This window comes from Phyllopteryx taeniolatus, chromosome 4 (genome assembly GCF_024500385.1).
Source record: "Phyllopteryx taeniolatus isolate TA_2022b chromosome 4, UOR_Ptae_1.2, whole genome shotgun sequence".
Taxonomy (NCBI): Eukaryota; Metazoa; Chordata; class Actinopteri; order Syngnathiformes; family Syngnathidae; genus Phyllopteryx; species Phyllopteryx taeniolatus.
The window spans coordinates 31,279,979-31,294,692 of NC_084505.1; the positions used below are offsets into that span (position 1 = coordinate 31,279,979).

General features: G+C 44.8%; 1 protein-coding gene across 5 annotated transcripts in view; it reads left to right on the plus strand.

Annotated features, from left to right (window-relative positions):
* The window catches only part of LOC133477180 (alpha-1,6-mannosylglycoprotein 6-beta-N-acetylglucosaminyltransferase B-like), a 92,997-nt gene that overhangs the window by 38,260 nt on the left and 40,023 nt on the right, over nt 1–14,714 (plus strand). For 3 of the 5 annotated variants that reach the window (XM_061771657.1, XM_061771658.1, XM_061771660.1), the window contains 4 exons: nt 9,082–9,191; nt 11,127–11,203; nt 12,276–12,458; nt 14,196–14,360. In XM_061771657.1, the coding sequence (XP_061627641.1) occupies nt 9,082–9,191; nt 11,127–11,203; nt 12,276–12,458; nt 14,196–14,360 (535 nt within the window). Of the gene's footprint in view, nt 1–6,943; nt 7,350–8,895; nt 8,994–9,081; nt 9,192–11,126; nt 11,204–12,275; nt 12,459–14,195; nt 14,361–14,714 lie in introns of those variants that run through there. The other 2 variants (XM_061771661.1, XM_061771659.1) reach the window with 2 other exon arrangements.

Here is a 14,714-nt window from a genome sequence, read left to right on the forward strand (position 1 = left end):
TTGCTCGCAAATACTCACTTCTGTCCTGAGTCTATCCTCCACTACTCTTTCCCATAACTTCATTGTGTGGCTCATCAACTTTATTCCTCTATAGTTCCCAAAGCTCTGCACATCACCCTTGTTCTTAAAAATGGGCACCAGCACACTTTTCGTCCATTCCTCAGGCATCTTCTCACGCGCTAGAATTCTATTAAACAAGCTGGTCAAAAACTCCACAGCCACCTGTCCTAGATCCTTCCATACCTCCACAGGAATGTCATCAGGACCGACTGCCTTTCCATTTTTCATCCTTTCTAACTTCCCCCTTACTAATCATTGCCACTTCCTGGTCCACCACACTTGCCTCTTCTACTCTCCCTTATCTCTCATTTTCCACATTCATCAACTACTCAAAGTAATCTTTCCATCTAGCTGGCTACAGTCAACATATTTCTATCTCTATCCTTAATCACCCTAACCTGCTGCACATCCTTCCCATCGCTATCCCTCTGTCTGGCCAGCCTGTATAGATCCTTTTCTCCTTCTTTAGTGTCCAACCTGTCACAAATGTCATCATATGGCTCGTTTGGCCTTTGCCACCTCTACCTTTGCCCTATGTCGCATCTCAATGTATTCCTTTCGCCTCTCCTCAGTCCTCTCAGTGTCCCACTTCTTCTGAGCTAACCTTTTTCCTTGTATGATTTCCTGTACTGTGAAGTTCCACCACCAAGTCTCCTTCTCTCCTTTCCTGCCAGAAGATACACCAAGTACTCTTCTGCCTGCCTCTCTGATCACCTTGGCTGCAGTGGTCCAGTCTTCTGGAAGCTCCTCCTGTCCACCGAGAGCCTGTCTCACCTCTTCTCGAAAAGCTGCACAACACTCGTCCTGTCTCAGCTTCCACCCCATGGTTCTCTGCTCTGCCTTTGTCTTCATAATCTTCCTCCCCACCACCAGAATAATCTTACACGCCACCATCCTATGCTGTCTAGCCACACTCTCCCCTACCACTACCTTAAAGTCAGTAACCTCCTTCAGATTACATCGTCTGCACAAGATGTAATCCACCTGTGTGCTTCTACCTCCGCTCTTGTAGGTCACCCTATGTTCCTGCCTCTTCTGGAACAAAGTGTTCACTACAGCCATTTGCATCCTTGTTGCAAAGTCTACCACCATCTGTCTCTCCAAGTTAATTTCCTGGATGCCGTACTTACCCATCAATTCTTCACCCCTATTTCCTTCACCAACATGTCCATTACAATCTGCACCAATCACGACTCTCTCTCTGTCTGGGATGCTCAGAACTACTTCGTCTAGCTCCTTCCAGAATTTCTCTTTCACCTCTAGGTCACATCCTACCTGTGGGGCATAGCCACTAATCACATTATACATAACACCCTCAATTTCAAGTTTCAGCCTCATCACTCGATCTGATACTCTTTTCACCTCCAAGACATTCTTAGCCAACTCTTCTTTTAAAATAACCCCACCTCCATTTCTCTTCCCATTTACACCATGGTAAAATATTTTAAACATACAATATATCAACCTTTCTCCTAATTATCATGTCAACCAACTCCCGAGATTTTCCTGTCATAGTCCCAACATTCAGTTCTAGGCTCTGTGCTTTCCTCTTCTCTTTCTGCCGAAGAACCCGCTTTCCACCTCTTCTTCGACTTTGACCCACAGTAGCTGAATTTCCAACGGCACCCTGCAGGTTGACCGCGCCGGTGGCAGACGTTGTTAATCCGGGCCACGACCAATCCGGTATGGAATTCTTTGGATGAACGCTCATATTTCTTTGGCAAAATTTTAAGACGGATGCCCTTCCTTACGCAACCCTCTGCATTTATCCGGGCTTGGGACCGGCCTACAGTTTGCACTGGCTTGTGCCCCCATCGGGCTGCATTTAGTAATTTCAAAAAGTAATTCGGTAAATTCCACACGAGGTCAATACTTTTGCTAATAATATAATGTCTCACTGCACCACTCACATCAGCCGGGAAAAATTCTAACCATTTATTTAATTTTGAGCAGCAGGGCTGGTAGAAAATGGAGGTTAATAAGAGAACCGAGTATATAACTGCATGAATACATATAGCGCTATAAAACATGCATAACTACAGTGGAACTCAGTGGAGCACTGATCTCAGCCCGGGCTGCACACATGTGTCCTTTAGTTGACATTAATGGCAGTGATAAATGAAATGTTTAAAATATGCACGATACACTCCCATCCAAAAGTGTTGTAATAGTGAGGCCACTCTTAGAGATCAACATTTCAGCTTTTCTTTACACCCATCTACTTTTAAGCTAGTCCCATTGGTTGGAACCGCTGACTCATTGCCCATGTCTGTTAGCTATAGCCTCTCTCAGCTGACTTTGGACAAGAGGCGGTGTGCACCCTGGATTGGTCACCAGTCAAACACATTTAGACAAACAAGCGTTCACGCCTGCATTCACACCAATGGAGAATTAGGCGTCTTCAATGTACCTAACACATGTTTTGTGGAACGTGGGAGCAACCGGAGTACAGTACCTGTAGAAAACACATGCAAGCATGGCAGTGAATGAGCGAATAATAATAATTTTAAAAAACAATGCATACACTCATGTTGATGTCAGTTGTGTTACTGTCACATGGTGCTATGTACATCCATTTTCTGTTGTGCTTGACTGTCTTAGAGTCATGGGTGAACTGGAGTACGTATATGCCTGCAGACTGCGGGCGAAAGGCAGAACAGACCTGGTAATCCCAGTCGCACGGCACATATAGACAAACAATTTAGTCTTCTATCCGGTCTAAGCTCCCACTTACTTCTGCATTCGGCAAAACGAGTCGAAGCACTTCCTTCCGGCTCGGGTGAATGGCGAAGGGGACCATGACAAAGCACTCACAGGAACTTTACAATGCCTTCTATTTAACACAAGACGTCACCATAGAACTACCAAAGATGACAATAGCCGCTGTTTAGGCTTTGTTCGTGTTTACATGTATAAATAAAGGATATGCATGTATTTAACTTTTGTCCGAAGACACCACACGTAAAGAAAACCAAATTTTAGCAAGTCCAGGAGAAAGAGCAGAGATTTGAACACCGCGCCATAGAACTGTGAAGCAGATGTGCTAACCCCTTACCCCATTGTGCTGCCAATGTAGTAAAATCAATTTTCACTCACAAAACTGTTCTTTTTTTTTTTTTTTTCTCCCAGCAGTGATCTTAAAAAATTCTAAGAATTTGTTCAATTGTGTTGAATGTGCTGTTGAGTAATTGTCTTAAAGCAACCAAGGCAAAATGGAGTGCACTACTTGGCTGCGATTCTCAGGGGTGTTGTTGATTCCGTTGCAACTAGTTTGCTGTCCAAAGAAGTAAAAATATGACGTCAGCTATGGGAAGCTGTGCTTACACACATACTCCCAACTCCTCTAGGCGCCGTTGATCTGCTCACTACCGACCTGCCATGGAAACGGGAGATCAGGACAAAAGAGATTCTCCCATCTCATTAAAAAAAACAAAATAAATAAAAACAATACATTAATTTTCTGCATGTTTGATCAAGTAAATGTCGCCAAACCCAAATAAGTATTGTCCTTATAAGAATAACAGGAGGTTGAGGCTCTGAATTTGATGTTGGCTGTCTTTATTTTCTTTAAAGCCACAAAGGTTATTTCCTGGCAGGCATACTTCCGCAGCTTGGATTTATCTTGACTCTTTTCATGCCTCTGCTGCTGGCATGTAGTCAAGCGCCGTTGCGTGTCGTCCTCCCCACACATGCACACACAATCCATTGTATCATTGTGAGTGATTTGTGATCATGCTGCATTTGGAAAGCATGAAATTAATGAGGATTCAAGCCATCTGCTGATTAGACAATGCATAGAAAACATTACAATGCTGAAGTGCCCGCTAAAATCAAGCAATTAAAAGGGGGCTAATGGGCACTGCAGCAGAAATGAGCATGAGCAATAATGAGAGCTTCACTTCTGCATGATGTTCAACCATGCACACATTCAAATTACACTACTACAATCCACACGCAGACAATCAGCACATCTTATCTCATGAATGAGGAGTTCTGTCATCCGGCAGAGGAAGTGGCAGCGCAGGTCCTTTCTATTTCACGCTCCAACCAAGTGTCTACCAATTTGCATCCCTAGCTAACACTTGTACATCTGTTTGAGATGTTAAAAATGGAGGGGGGTCGAGCAGGCGACGTGGTAGCGCAGAGGGGGATTGTGATGAACCAAGTGGGGGGTGGGGACCTGGAGACGAGATGCAAGCAAAGTCCTACTGAAATGGAATTGTTCTAATGGATTCAAATCGCTATTAGACCCCAAAGAGGACAAATCTACCACTTGCATACACTAAAGTGTGGAAAGTGTGCCATTATTGCCGTACCGCAAACGAAGTTTCTAATGAGCTTTTCTGCTACAGCACATTAAGCAGCATATAAATGTACCTGCAAATGTCACTTCCTGTTCTACTGCTGTGCTGAGAGTTCTTTGTGTGTTTGAAGCCTCAGCACTTACCACATGTAATGTGACACACAGTGCTGCCTGTTTCCTAGACATTCATTTTCATTCCCTTAATTCAGCTGTCACCAATACACCGTTTTTGTTTTTACTGTAAAAAGGCCCAATCAGTTGGCGAGTTTGTTGACAGAAGCAGGATACCAGTAAAGAAAATGAGATCAGTGTTATCACAGTGAACCCCTCCCTATTTGTGGTTCGCTATTTACGATTTAACATATTTGCGTTGTTCTATGTGTGTTCTATTTAGCTAATTGCTTAAAATTTCACCTATTCACAGCTTTTGTTTGTTTATTTTTACTCTTAATATGCTGCCAAAGTGCTGGCTAATAGTACAACAGTAACAGACTTGCCGTCTCCCCCAAACGCTAATCTCCGCGGGATGGCCGTGCCCGAGGTGTCATGGTCTGTGTTTTGGTTTGGGTTGTGTTTAGTTTTGTTCAATGTTTTCCTGTGTTCCATGTTTGTCGTGTGCTCATTAGGTTGTTGTGTCCACCTGTTCTCGTCTACTTTGTCGACCAATCAGCTCTCTCTAGCCACTCGTCTTGTCCAGGTGTTCCTCGTTGTCTCGTCAATTTGTTTGTATTTAGTTCCCTGGTTTCTTTCAGTTCTCGTCGGTTCATTGTCGTTGTCACATGTCTTGCCATGTCATTGTCGCTCAGGTATTTCACCAGTCATGTCTTGTTTCTTGTTTTGGGTTCACTCAAGTGTTTCTTTGTTACTTTGTGTTTAGATTTTGGACTTTGTTAATTTAGCATTTAGACTTTTTCATGATCTTTGTTTTCCTTTGTTTTTGGAATTAAATATTATTTTGAGATTCCCGCACTCCTGCCTTGCCTCCCTGCTTCCCTGCAATTTGGTCCACCATGTTCTTGCCTTGCATTCCTCGCCGTCGCCCTAACCATGTTCATGACAGAATGAACCGACCAGAACAGGACGCAGCGGGAAGAACATGGCGTCACCCTGGACGCCACCAAACTGCCTCCCACCGTCCTCAGCCTGCCATCCATACCTACCCTCCTCCAGTAAGCCCTATCATTCAGTCTTTTCTGTCCTTTTCCTCGGGTCCCCCCACTTGTCCTAGTTATTCACCATGCCCTACTATTGTACATCCACATGTTTCTTTAGATTCAGATTTTTCTGATTGTGAAGATGGCCCTGATTTAGTCCTGTCGGATTCTGACTCTGACACAGATTTAGATTTTTCTGGTTCCTTCCCTAGTTTATCCCGTCCTCGTCAGTTTTTGTCACGTTTCCACGTTTCCAACCCCAGTGAGTCCAAATCCTTTCCCTCTGACCTTTTCTTGGGCACCCGTTTGGCCATCTACCCGGGACCGCCGCGTGGTGGCCAACGGAGGCGCCCAAGTAAAGGTCAAATTTTGCCCCCTCGTTTTTTCCCCCCTGTTCACAAATCACTTGATTTTTCACCTGTTCCCACACGTTGTTCCACGGCTCCAATTAAGTCACGTCTAGTCAAACCTGCCCCCAAGCCATGTTCAGTACCAGCCAATTTTCCTAGTTCACCTTCCCGAGACCTTGTGCACTCTTCCACTCCCGTACCCTCTACTCCCACACCTCAATGGCGGCAGGCTGAGGAAGCGACTGCAGCTCCCGTTCCGGCTCCTCGGCAGCTGCGCCAGGCTCCCGCACCGGGGGCGCTCGTCCAGCGGCCGCCACCCATCCTTGCTCCGGCGGCGCTCGTCCAGCGGCCGCCACCCGTCCTTGCTCCGGCGGCGCTCGTCCAGCGGCCGCCACCCGACCATGTTCCGGCGGCGCTCGTCCAGCGGCCGCCACCCGACCATGTTCCGGCGGCGCTCGTCCAGAAGCCGCCACCCGTCCATGTTCCGGCGGCGCTCGTCCAGCGGCCGCCACCCGTCCATGCTCCGGCGGCGCTCGTCCAGCGGCCGCCACCCGTCCTTGCTCCGGCGGCGCTCGTCCAGCGGCCGCCACCCGACCATGTTCCGGCGGCACTCGTCCAGCGGCCGCCACCCGTCCTTGCTCCGGCGGCGCTCGTCCAGCGGCCGCCGCCCGTCCTTGCTCCGGCGGCGCTCGTCCAGCGGCCGCCGCCCGTCCTTGCTCCGGCGGCGCTCGTCCAGCGGCCGCCGCCCGTCCTTGCTCCGGCGGCGCTCGTCCAGCGGCCGCCGCCCGACCTTGCTCCGGCGGCGCTCGTCCAGCGGCCGCCGCCCGACCACGCGCCCGCGGCGCTCGGCCAGCGGCCGCCGCCCGACCACGCTCCGGCGGCGCTCGTCCAGCGGCCGCCGCCCGACCACGCTCCGGCGGCGCTCGTCCAGCGGCCGCCACCCAACCCTATTGCCTGGCCCCTGCATTACCATTGGGTTCGGCACCGTGGCCGTCCGCCTGAATGGCCCTGTAAAGACCCTGGTGCTTGGCGTCCTGGACGACCTCCTGAACCGCACAGCCAAGCACCTCACCTCGGGTGGCCTGGATGGCCACCAGACTGACCTGAGGGGTGGACTCTGTACCCTCCTCCAGGCCCCCTTCCGCCCACCCTGGGTTGATGTCTTTTTGGTTGTTGTTTGGGGAACGTCTGGGATCCGTTCCTTTAGAGGGGGGGTACTGTCATGGTCTGTGTTTTGGTTTGGGTTGTGTTTAGTTTTGTTCAATGTTTTCCTGTGTTCCATGTTTGTCGTGTGCTCATTAGGTTGTTGTGTCCACCTGTTCTCGTCTACTTTGTCGACCAATCAGCTCTCTCTAGCCACTCGTCTTGTCCAGGTGTTCCTCGTTGTCTCGTCAATTTGTTTGTATTTAGTTCCCTGGTTTCTTTCAGTTCTCGTCGGTTCATTGTCGTTGTCACATGTCTTGCCATGTCATTGTCGCTCAGGTATTTCACCAGTCATGTCTTGTTTCTTGTTTTGGGTTCACTCAAGTGTTTCTTTGTTACTTTGTTTAGATTTTGGACTTTGTTAATTTAGCATTTAGACTTTTTCATGATCTTTGTTTTCCTTTGTTTTTGGAATTAAATATTATTTTGAGATTCCCGCACTCCTGCCTTGCCTCCCTGCTTCCCTGCTATTGGGTCCACCATGTTCTTGCCTTGCATTCCTCGCCGTCGCCCTAACCATGTTCATGACACGAGGAGTTGCATGGATGTTCATGACAGCGGCCGCGGCAGGATAAGTGGGAGAAAATTGTGCAAGATTAATACATCACATCGTGGCAGATGATTGCTAGCAGCTAATGTTCTCAACCAGCGTGAATTTATGCATTTTTACGGGGCAGAGACTGGGGCAAAACAGACCATGACCCCAATACAGAGAGGGATCCTGGTTAAAGTAAGCCATTTTAACTAATTCAGTGCTATCCATTTTCAGAAAAGACAATCCCCCTGAGTACCAGCCATTTTCTAGGCTTTTGCGCAATCTTTCAAGGGCTACAGGATATTGTGTTCTATAATTATGTACATCCCAAATATACCAAAAGGATGTACTCTTCTTTCAGCAGGAAAAAAAGCTTGATCCTACCTTTGTACTTTATTTAGTTATGTGCAGTGAAATATAGGTAAATCTTTTTTGGTCCTGTCTCACAGAATATGGAGATAATTACCTTTTGTGAAAAGCAGTATTTATTTATTTGTTTGTTTTTCGTCACACCTCGAACATCTGGAAGTGTTTTATTGTATAATCCAGCTAAAACAACATTTAGAAATGACTTTTGATTGCAAAATAATCATGTAGTTCTGTGAGTGATGCAAACTCAGCGAAATTCACGTCAGTCATGACACTTGGTGCTATTTCCTTGTTGTTGACGTGGTCCTTGTCACATCGCAGTTATACACATTTCTGACACACACACACACAATTGTGCTCACTACTGCAATACATTGCAAATACTACACATACTTTATATCTTCGAGTGTAAAAATGCTTCAGCTCGTCTGACGTGCCGCCATTTCTGGCCTGCAAACACTGCTGTGTGGATACAATCAAGGCTTAGAGGGCTGTTTGTCAAATCTAAAATGGTTGCTTCGCTGTCCTCTGCTTGCGGTTTTCTGGAGAAAACAAATGAAATCTTGAAAATTACAGTGTAGTTATGTCAGACTCTTCTCTGGCCAATTCCGAGAGAAGGTTTTTTGGGCAAGAAAACCCGTCAACGATAGGGAATGTATTGATTCTACTTGAGGACTTAATTCATTAATGGCACTGAATGAGTTAAACTATGAAGAAGCGTTTTAGGAGCCTTTTTTGGGCTTTGCTAAAATGCGTCCTCGTACCCTCTTTCTGGTGTTGTGACATAATCTGCTACCCCAAAAAACTGCGACCAGGATGTAACCAGCTAGAAATAATCTAATTAGATTTTTCATTAGCGGGACGATGACACGTCTTCATTTCGGAATAGCAAGGAGTAATAATTCGATTATGTTTCGCTAGTCATTTGTTATTGTCAATGCGAATGGGGATTAAGACGGCGAGTCTGAGCTCTTGTGGCAGCGTTGCGTCCCCTGACCCTGTGGGAGAGACAAAAAAATGTGAGGGGTTTGGAACTCAAGTGTATTTGCCAATTTGGCCAATTACACTTGAGCTGACGTTTATGTTTGTGTTGATATGCGTCTGCAGATTTCAACCAGCTGGCCTGATGGATATGATCCAGACTATTGCCCAGAATGTCTCCAACATGGCAGTCAGAGTGGAGCAGATACTGCAAACCAGCATCATGCAAGGCAAAGGTACAGTCATTAAAATGAATTACAGTGGGGGTCCTCGATTTAAGACGAAATTCGTCAATCACGAATTTACGCTAACTTAGTCGTAAAGTCATCATTTTAGTCAATATTTGTAGGAGAAAAACGCTTCTAGGCCATAAACATAAAACAATCCAATATAAAAGTCAGTTTGGACATACAGTAAATGAAAGACGTATTACGCCGCTGCACAAACTAGTTCGTTGTGTAACATTTATAACCTCGTAAGTCACACTGTCATAAACAGAAGACCCCCTGTGCTGTATGCAGTATATGCAACACTCACATAAATGGCATTGAAAATACTGATTAATATCCAGACTGGAATTCGGAATTGATTTCATTTTGTTTTCCTTTGGTTTTATGAATCCATTGATGGATAACTCAACAGCAAACACAACCAGCAGATTGTTTCAAAGTGATTTGAAGGTTCATTCTTGCTGTTTTGATTGTTTTATCAAAGCTAAACCATATAAAAATGCTGCTTTATTAATTAAACTGATAAAGGCACATTGCCAGTCACCCTTTTTGTGCGGTTTTGGACAGCAAATACATTTCACCTGTGAATACCCTCATCTTGAATGTTTGTTTGTGCATGTTTATTTCAGTAAATGGAGAAAGGCCTGATTTGCAGTAATGTCTCTGTTTCATTAAGCGAGGGAATGTAAAGAAAGAGAGAAGGAATGGGGGTTGTAGCTTGAAAGAGGAAGAAAGCACAGAAAGGCAGCCTTCACAGACTACATGTACAGTACACAAAAACAACTCCCGTTATCTGCTTTATATCAGCATCAGTCAGGCGGCATTTATCCAAGTCAGTGGAGCCATGAATGCACTTGCTGGCGTAACCAGAGGATGACTGGCTAAGCTGCACTGTAAGGTCCAGTGAGCAGTGTGCACTGCACTGGCGTGACATGGCCAAAGTGAAGGTTATTGTCACTGTCCGTCCACAAGCAGGTGAGGAGCACCGAACCTGCGGCGCGCTGACCTGGAGCCCCTTTGGGTGCGACCATGTTGTACAATGTGTGTTAAATGACCTGAAAAGTAGTATCATGTTGATTAATTGCTGTATGGATCATTAACGTCAATCTATCCAGATTAACACTGGGACCATGGAGCCTGTGGACACAAATTTCAGATAACTTTTCAAAGCCTTGGTGTCTTAGGGGTTGACACTAGCTCAGTTTGGAAGGACAAGAAGGTGGTTAGTTCAAATTCCACAAAGCACCAAAGGGGCTGGTTGCTGGAGAGCTGCCAGTTCACTCGTCAAGCGCTGCCAAGGTGGATTTAAGCAAGCGACGGATCAGCCAACCCAACATCTTCATGTCCTCTTGTTTCTTTCTGGCCTTTGAATGTTCATAAATTTCATCTGGAAATCTCCATTTAAATTACTAATGGAATGGATGTTTGTTCCTTTGTCCCGACAGTACTTCCTCAAATAGTGCCCTTTTAGGGACACTGGCCAAATTAACGTGAGTGACTGAAATTGATTGATTGGCAGTAATTAATTAACTCAGCTGGGAAAAGCGCCTCAATGCTGAAAAATACACCTCTATATTGATTGAAGGGACGTCAAGCATGTGACAACGCTGGTTGTCTATGAAAGAGTAAAAAAAATAAATAAATAATTCCACACAGTAGTGCAACATTTTGTTCAGTTTTGGACAAATCTCAATAATTAACTTAAAATTTATTGCACATAAAAGTTTAACAAACAGTTCCTAAAGATTGACTGCAAATGTATGTGCTTAAAAGTTAAATACAACTGAAGTATACTTCAAAAATGGACTGTACTTAATGTGAATGAATGGCAGGTTTTTGTGATATGATTCTGTGGGGGAAAAAAACAACAACAACACGCAAATAGGCAGGATTTTGCTGTATTGATAAACTGTTGCTCAAGTTCCCAAAATGTCTTTTCAGCAGTGAGAGATGGGACATCAAGCCAGTGCGACGTACCCAAAGACCCCCGCTACCCGGAGTGTCCCGGAAAAGTGGACGTAAGTTTCGATTCTGACTTAATTTGGATTTCGACTGTTGGTTAAATTTACTGTGTCAATCGTTAATTTTCCTAGATTGAATTTTGTGTGGCTCCCTTAATGATATTTGTTTCTTTTTTAACTAGAGATATAGATTGATTAACCGACCTCTGTCTCTGCCATTCATGGTAGCTGTAATCCACATGTTCTGCGGGTTTGGTACACGTCAGTGTTCATATTCATTCATATTTAATCAATTTCCAGCAGGGCAGGTCGAGCCCAGCAGGAGCAATCCGGAACACCAGTCACTATCACGCGTGCCACATGCATCCTTTTGCTCGTCCGCTGATATTTTGTTCATGTTTGTTAGCATTTGTGTTGGAGGGATTTGCTGGCTTTGATGCGCTAAAAAGAAAAAAAAAAGAAAAAAAACTAAACCAATTTTGCAACTGCAGAAGTTTCTGAGCATATTTGTTGATGTCAGTGTGTTGCTTGACAGCCCGTTGTATCTCAGACAGATTGCATGTCTTGTTCAGAAAACTGTGAGTCAAATAATTGTCAGAAGGCTACTCCAACCTTTCGTCGACATTAAAAATAATTTGGGTTGTTTCCTATGCAATATTCTAATTTCTTGAGCTGTTGTTTTCAGTGGATTTTTGTTTTCATAAGCTACAAAATAAAGAATAAATAAAAAAAATAATAAAGTTTTTGTTTTTAAATTGCGCTACTGAAGTAAATTAAGTTTTACGTTTTGAAAAGTGCCAGACTTTATGGCACTTTGTGTAGAACATTCTGTTCTACACATATTGTCAATTTAGCTACATTATACTGAGCAGTCTAGACATGAGACACGCGCGGCACTTTCCTCCCTCTCCATAAATTACATTTCCATTTGCAAGGTCATCATCATTGTTGTTCTTTTTATCATCACTGGTACCCTTCTGTTTTGGCATTACAGAGAAATACTAAAAAGCAAATAAAGGCATTCATATTGAGCTGCTCACTGAGCTATTTCTCCCCAAGAATGTGTGTTGAATTTGTGAGTAGGCCTATGCCACTAGTATGTAGCGTTAATGTGTTCATGTGTCTCAAGTGGATGCGAGCACGCTGGACCTCTGACCCTTGCTACGCCTTCTACGGCGTCGATGGCTCCGACTGCTCCTTCCTCGTCTACCTGAGTGAAGTGGAGTGGTTCTGCCCCCCGCTGGCCTGGAGGAATCACAGCAGCCAAGCCAGCCCCCAGCATGTCTACCAGGCTAAGGGCACCAAGAGGCCTGTGAGTATACAAACCACATCGTTTGTTTGTTTTTATCATGAAAAATTGTATAAATAAGCTTGTCGCGAAGTCGCGAAACACTTTTTTTTTTTTTTTTTTTTTTAAGTTTAGCACAATAAAGAAAAAAGAAAAATCTTTGAAAACGGTGAACAGTGCACTGCTACCTATTTGCCTATTTCACTATTTGTGAATTCTCCTAGTTTTTTCCCCCCGTTGAATCTATCCTCAGTTGTACACTACAAAAACTCACATTTGTTTTTTTTTTCTTCTGCTCTTCCTGTAAACGCCCAAGGATGGCACAAATTGTAAGATGATGGAAGATTTAAATGATAATACTGCAATATTTTGAGACCCAGGACCCCCTTTAATTTTTTTCCTAGATATCCACAACCCCCCAAAATGGCCCACAAACCCACCAGTTGAGAATCAGTGGTACAGATAAATAGATGACTGTTCAAGCCTTTTCATCAGTCTAAAGCCTCGCTTCAATGGCACAACTAAATTAAACATGGTAACAATGTCTTCAGAAAAGCAGCAAAAGCGCTGGGGTGTAGCTTATCTTGGTTATTGTACCTTGGCTGACAATTTACTACACTCGCATTTAATTTTATGCGAGAAAGACTATAACTACTGTTTTGGGTCTGTAAGTAGATGATCTGTGGAAGCCATCTGACTGTGAATTCCAATTAATACAGCAAGTGAGCTATGTTGTCGGGAAAGAAAAAAACAGAAAAAAGTTTGTTCAGGCACGAATAAAACATTTTTCTATCTTAGATGTTTGCTCTTGCGCTAATCCCTTCATTTGGATTTTTTGTGTTATTGATACGCTTGTCAGAGCTGCCGGCCTCGATGTTCTGAAGAAAAATGGCCCTGCCGTGTTTAGGCTGGTATTGGCGACTGTGTAGATTAAAATATATTTTAAGTAGCCACTAGTGTTTGGTTTATAGATTGCCCCTATACTTACACCCCTGGTATGGTCATAACAAATCCTTAACGAGGCGGCGAAGAATGAAATTTGAGATGTCATCAATCATGAAACTTACAAACGAGAAGAGGGCAAGCATAGCTCATGCTCGGGAAAGTTTGAGCGGCCCGTCCCCATTACTTCATACTAGTTCACTTTCATCTGACCCTATTCAAAGTCTACTAATTACACACGCCTCATCCATCCATCATCTGCTCTGTTTTTTCTCATCGCTGACTCAGAGGTCATGTGGCCCAGTTCACCCTTGTCATTGTGCCTCATATTGTCTACAGTGGGTGCAAACTCTTAATTTAATGTGCATATACAGTGCCAAGACCTGTGCAGTGAATGCAGGGAGGGTTGACTTTTAGAATTTAAAAGCTTCATGGGTGGAGAGCTCACAACTTTTGAAAATGAGAAAATGAATTCATAGACTGTTTAATTTATACCAGACAGGCCATTAATCAGCAAATAAGATGGTGCTCACATTGGGTGCTTCGTTAAACGTGACCGTCGTGCAAGTAATGGCGTTCCGGTGCAGTCATAAATATTTGAAATACTACTACTTTACACTGAAGTATGGGTTGAGTGGGACCAATTACAGGACCATGCTTCAGTGTGTGTGACTTTGATTTCAAAACATTAATAACAGTTGAGACCCGCTGCAGACCGAGCGGCTACGGTGGATGTTTTTGTTCGACTTGACAGAATCAAATTTAACTGCACTATATCCCTCTTTTTGTTCTCTCTCCATCCATCCACCTTTTTCCCAGGCTGCCTTCCGCACCGACCTGTCCATGTTACTCGACCAGATTGGCGCAGGAAAGGAGTCTCTGAGCTTCATGAAGCGTAGAATCCGTCGCCTTGCGCCGCAGTGGGCGACGGCTGCCAACCGCCTCGACGCTAAGCTGGCGCACCGGTGGAGGGACCAGAAGAAGGTAGCAAGGGAGGATCACCGCGATCCGTCACTACACGTTTTTGTTTTGTTTTCAATAGCGGCAGTCTCTTTTACATAGAGCAATTCTCGTCAAACGTTTGTAATGTGCTGAGAAAACACATCTCTGAATTCAGTCAAGCAAGTCCTAAAATTGTCGCTTTACGCAAGTCTGACTCGAGTTTATTCATTTGAGAGTTTCTCTTTGCACACATTAGTATGCGTGCGGCCAGTTGTCTGTTGCAGCGTTATTGCCCACTGATTGACTGGCGCTCGTCCAGGGTGACCCCGCTTGTACGGCATAAGTGGCGTAGATGATCTATGATGGATGGGATGCTGTGGCCCTGTTGCAACCTTT